Source organism: Temnothorax curvispinosus, unplaced genomic scaffold (assembly GCF_003070985.1).
Source record: "Temnothorax curvispinosus isolate PA1 unplaced genomic scaffold, ASM307098v1 QBEX01015975.1, whole genome shotgun sequence".
Classification (NCBI taxonomy): domain Eukaryota; kingdom Metazoa; phylum Arthropoda; class Insecta; order Hymenoptera; family Formicidae; genus Temnothorax; species Temnothorax curvispinosus.
In genome coordinates, this window is record NW_020225755.1 from 348,984 (window position 1) to 355,141 (window position 6,158).

Sequence of the window (6,158 nt, forward strand, 5' to 3'; positions counted from 1 at the left end):
CCGTCGCGTATAATCGATAATGCGCGTCTTTCGCGCGGAGACGGGGCGAAAGCGCGGCTCGCGTTACGCGCCAGTAATACGCAGTTTTGTAAAATGCCTCGTTAAAAAATCACATTCGTTATCGAACTGGGATATGGATTGCCTCGGGACACGATAGAAATTTTCGCACACGCTATTGTCATTAACTTTCAGAGGAACGTTCGATTTACGTCTCTGCAAAATATTGATTTTTTTTTCTTGTAATTTCTAAAGTTTTTATAACTAGTGGCGATTTTTTGTCCGTTAGACGTTGGACATCGATTTCTTCTAACCAATTAACGTTTTGATACTTTATAAAACTATATCCTGTATAAACAACATACTTTTTAAGAATTGCAAAAAAATATCATAACAAGTGTAACAATTTCAAATATGTCTCTAGCTTAGCTACAATTATCAGTGATAGCATATTGTTATTGATATAGTTGAGGGAGATACACCCAATCGCTCTCTGAAAGTTAAGACGGACCTCTGAAAGTTAAGGCGGATCTGAGACGAGACTTATGAAAGGAAAAAAAATATTTTCAGGTGAACTATACATACCTTTCGTCTTAACTAATGTACATTTATACATCTCACTATAAAATAGATTCAGTCGTAATCGATAAACTATACATACGCAGAATAAAGGTGCGCTCGTTTATCGGCGCACACGCGACGAACGAGTCAGACCACTGCCGAAATTGTCCATCGTTATATTGTGATAAGACAGGTACCTTCGCTCTTCTTGGTACGAGACACACAGGACGGTATGTAAGTATCTATCTTAAGGACCTTCTAAGAAGAAATTCCGTCGATCTGCGAATTAACGCGAATCAATCGTCTCGCGCGCTACAGCGATTCTTGATATAAGACTTTCTTCGTAGAGTTTTGTACACTCTAAATTTACATATTTACCAAATTGAAGTTTAACAAATTGCAATGTCGTAGGCTTGCAACAGAAGTTTTATAACAATAGAATATATAGAGTTGATATCAAATTAATAGTTAATAAGTGTCAATCTTAATTGGATTTGGACTGGCTATCAGTTTCCCATGTTTTTTTTAGACTAATATAGACATTTTGCACATGGAAAATATAAATATTAACCCCTTGATTGCCACACCATTTTTCTCGAGATTCGTGAAAATTAATGAAAGTTTATATAGAAACTGATGATGACAAATTTTAAGTCAGATTTAAAAAATTGTTTGTTATAACCGATTTCAAAATTATGTTTAGCACAGCCAAAACCTCCTAAATATACCTTGTTACAGTCATTAATTCATTGTAAAACTTGAAAACATATAACAAAATATGTCATAACAAGAATATTTTTGTGACATGCAGCCACAAGTTTTTTTAGGCAACATTTTGCAAATCGGACTAAAAAAATCACGTTTAGCACTCCCAAAAACCCATAGTTACCTTCACTTTGCTTCGGCGATAAAATCACATAGCAACTCTAATGTAACAAAATATATTTTATGACGACAAAATGCATTTTCGCAGCAGTGAACGCAAAGTCCAAAATGACGAAAGTTCTTGTCATCGGCAGTCAAAGGATCAATATAAATATTTTTTGGTTGAGATGAATATAAATCCCCAGTCAAAATTCCAAAATGCAGTGTAACAATTGACACAATAATATTATCATGAAATATTATTCTTTTTCCTTGATTTAGCAAAATGAATTCTTGTATGAGAGTCACTCTTATTTCGACACCAAGCAAGATTTCGCTCTCTTCCTCTTTTTTGTCTATTGATCGCTGCTCTTAATATTTAATCAATTAATTATTCGACAGGTCGCTGGAATCGCGCATTAAATCAGTGCAAAGTACATTCGGTCAAGGATTTGCGTCAAGGACTTTACTGTGGAAGTCTATGTTTTTTTGCTACTTGATACACATAATAAATACCGTAAGAGATTTTTCGCGATAATAAGCGTAATTTACTTAGGTAAATCAATCCCGATAAACTAATCTGTTTAGGCCAGTTAATCGCGTGATTAATAGTACTTTTATGAATACTATTCTACGCTGTGTTCCTCTTGTGTTAATTCTAGCTTGGCATTGTCGACGGAAAATAATAGAAATGGAAAGCATATACTGAAAACGAAAACTTAATGTCCCACGAGAGTTAGAGCGATGCTCTAATAACATTTTCATCAAATTAGTGTTTCGGATGAAGCTTATTATCTTCCTGCCTTATGATTATTACGAATTGATTAAATAAAAATAATGCAATATATTTGAATTTTTACTTCAAGATTACCTTACATTAATTTAATGATCACAATAGTGCTATTTAATACTCCAAATGGATTAGTTATTGATTCATTAAATTTCCAAGAAAATCATTTATGGTAAATTAAAAAGATATTAAAAAGAATGTAATGATAAATTAAAAGATATGGAATGAATTTCTAATTAAAAGAAAAAAGTTTTTTATATCTAATTTTATAATGTCAAGTATATTACGTTTAGATTAATTTCATTATTTTTTTCAAGTTTTAATCTTAACAAATATAGAATTAGTTAGAATTTTAACATATTGAATGAGTCAATATAAGAGAGTCTATAATTCTGTTTTACTCTTATTTCTCGGGAACATTAAAGTTGTCGTTTAGAGCAAACGCTTGTACAAACTCTTCGATATCAGTCGGAATGTGAATCTGATACGAGTTTAAATCCATTTATATTACTTTTCAATTACTTTGGTTAGTAGTCTCGATTTCAATCTGGATAGTGATCTTTTAAAACAGCGTTTCCCAAGTTATGCTTTTCTTTAAAATTATTTTGTTAAATAATACAGCGTATTTATACCAACAGAAACAATATTTTACATGTAACGTACGCTACTCTCTCTTTCTCTTTTCTTCTCTATCTATACAAATACTTCAACGTGTAAATTAAAGCAATCGGAAAGAAATCAAGGAAATGTATATTATTCAAATATATATGTTACTCAAATGTCTTTACACTTATCACAGGAATGCAGAACGAACGAATAACACGCTTTATAATATACTGCTAAAAAATATTTGATGTTAAGAATCATTTCTCTGTCAAAACTTAAGAGACGATATCCGATTGGCTTCTAAATCTCTGCACAATGATACCACAATCGAAATTCACTAAGTTACATTCACCTCGACTCTTAATTTTTCAATGATTGGCATTTAACGCACTGTCTTGTGTGTGCACACAAATTTCGGAATGTATCTCAACAGACGGCTACCTCCGAGCAAGCTGACACACCCTTCTGCCCGTTCTCCCGACTTGCCTAAATGTATCTTTGTCAAAAATATGTGAGCGGCGCGTCTTACCGGAGTCCTTAAATATACCGCGCGATACGGATGAATTTCGCGTGCGACGGCGAACCGAAGCCCGCGAAAAAAACCTGGACGCCTTCCTGAACCTGAACGGCGCGTCATCTCCGTATCGACGAGCGGGCGGCTCTCTGTATTTACACTCTTCGCCGGACCGGTAACGGGAGAGACGGTTTAGTAGAGGTTCGCGGTTTTCAGCGGCAGCGGGTCTAACAGGTAGGGCGGCAGGGCCGCCGAGAAGGGCCTGGGACTGCAGGAGCCCCAGGCACCGCCGCCGCCGCCGCTGCTACCCCGGGCGTTGGGCGAGCCGTCGCCGGTGCCGTCCGCGGTGTGCTTCACGTTCACCAGGCTCTGGTTGGCCATCGGCTTGATCTCGTTCGACGACAGCACGCTGTTCGAGCCGCCGGGTGGCGTCGCCGGACTCCTCGGCGAGCGTCCCTCCGCCTTCACGGTGCCGGTCACGGGGCTGGACGCGCCGCTGTCGGCCCCGATGCCGCTCTGCGACGTGGACTTCTGCTGGGCCAGTCTCTCCTGCTTGCGAAACTTCGCGCGCCGGTTCTGGAACCATACCTGCAACATTGATACGAGGTCCGACGGCGTTAGATTTTATTCTTTTTTTTCTTCCCTGATGATGTAGGTATGGTTTGTTGAAGCTATGAAGAGATAAGAGAAAGAGAATCCGAATTTATTATTCTGCATATTTCTTCAAAATATAATTGTACTCAATACTCATATTATTTAGCCACTTAGATATTATTTCTTCGTTTATAACTTACAAATATAGGATTGTAATATAACGATGGAGAATGATATTTGGTGAAGCTAGATTATCGTTGCAATTTAGTTTTACTGATACATGAATAAGACTTCTGTTAAAAATTTATATCGTGTGTATATTTATCTCTAATTACAAGTGCTAAATAAAAGTCGAAGTCGTACGAATTAATGTTAAAGCAGTTAAAGCCATAATTAATTTCTTATGATCTATGTATATAAGAAATTTTCGTGCTTACATTATTGAAAGGCAGATATCCAGATATAGTAGAAAAATTTGTCCGCAGTTATCCCAGATTATTTATTAATACGAAAATGATTGTAATAAAATTAGTTGTCTAACGAAAAAGTAGAAATGCTTATACAAATTTAAATCACGCATAATTATGGTAACAATAATGATTTCCGATACGATGATAAAATCCTTATGCAAAAATTAAATTTTCATAATTTCCGACATACGGGACTATTGTAAAATTTCTGTGCAGTATTTAAATTTTCATAACTTCCGTTCTATATACGAAAAAATTAATCCGTTAGAAGAGTGAATGAAGATTCTAGGTTTACTCTTCGGTTTATTCTTTGGATTGTTCTTTCTCAACACGTCCACCGTCACGTTATGTATATAAATCGAAATACAATTCTGAAGTTCTATCATTACATTTTGAAAATAAAATACTTCGAATCATATTATAATTATTTTATCGAATTATATTAATCTGAAGGTATAGTCTAAAAAGTGAGAGATTATTGACTAAAATTATTGAGTAATAATCTTAACATGTTCCCATAGAAAGAAATTCAATGAGCTCAAATCAGTTTAGTGAACACGAAGGAGACCAAGAAATCGACCCACCTCTTTCAATCTACCTGTTAAGAAACATTTTCACAAATGGATTATTTTTAATAAATACTCAACTTCAAGTTTGCAACTCTAATCTTTTTAATAAATTAATTGTATTATTTATAGAGAAAAGAAGTTATAGATTAAAAATTGCACAAGAATTTTATAATAACTGTATAATGGCGTTTTTTATTCGTAGATGTTGATAAATGTAAGTTGATGTTCAATTTAAAATACAGATTTTTTTATTATTATTTAATCGCGGTGTCAAACAATTACTAATTTATTCAGAAATTAAAATGGCTTAAAATCTATGTTGGAAATTCAATCAGGACTCAAGTTTACGATATCTGCGAACGGCAAATATTACGTTTTTACGTTTCCTGTCGCGAAACGAGAAATTGTCGCGCGAGGCGCGTCAGAGAGTTTCGGCGCGGCTCGTCAGAGCGAAACGGCGAGGCCGGACCCGTTCGGCGCGCTCGTAATTGGCCCTAGCCGGCCAAATGAAATATTTAACGAATAAAATAAACAGACACCTGCGGTGACCTGCATGTTAAAGTAGCGGATTTATTTGCTTTAGCGTTTATCTGACCGGTGGTGCTGTGCCGCTCATCCACCCTATTCCCCCCCTTCATCCCCCTATCTCGTCGCTCTCTGCCCCCACCGTGCCCCCGGCTCCCTTACGGCGCGGCGAACTCCCCTTCAATCTCCGTCCCTCCTCGTCACTCCCTAAACCGTTCCGTTCCTCAACGTGCGCGCACGTTGAATCCCACCCCCGGATTTTCCAGGGGCGGCTACGTTCAGGGCTCGTAGGACGTAACTGCTCGAGCTGTCGGTTGTTGAAGCTAGGGGAGACTGCACGGGGGTTAGAAGGGACGCGAGATGGGCGGCGGAGGGTGGCACCGCGGCGACGGCGGCGGCGGAAGTGGCGGCGGTGGCGGCAGAGGCGGCGGGAGGCGACGGCGGCGGGAGCGCAGGACACCATGATGAACGTGATTGCCCTTTCCGGCTGGCAAACACTGGGGCTATTGGATTTTTATCAGCTGCTACTGCTGCTGCTGCTGCCGCTGCTGCCGCCGCCGCCGCCGCCGCCGGTTGTCGCGCGCCGGTTGCGTAACCGGCGTGGCGATTTTTCGCGAAATTTGAACTACGCGACGAACACCGTGAGCCCCCTCGCGCGCTAATTAATC

General features: G+C 38.4%; 1 protein-coding gene across 1 annotated transcript; it reads right to left on the reverse strand.

Annotated features, from left to right (window-relative positions):
* Positions 1 to 2,530: 2,530 nt before the first annotated feature.
* On the reverse strand, positions 2,531 to 3,929 carry LOC112466184 (paired mesoderm homeobox protein 2A-like). Its single transcript, XM_025034137.1, has one exon. It carries the CDS (start codon positions 3,927 to 3,929, stop codon positions 3,525 to 3,527), a length of 405 nt encoding a protein of 134 aa, XP_024889905.1. The 3' UTR covers positions 2,531 to 3,524.
* Positions 3,930 to 6,158: the final 2,229 nt, after the last annotated feature.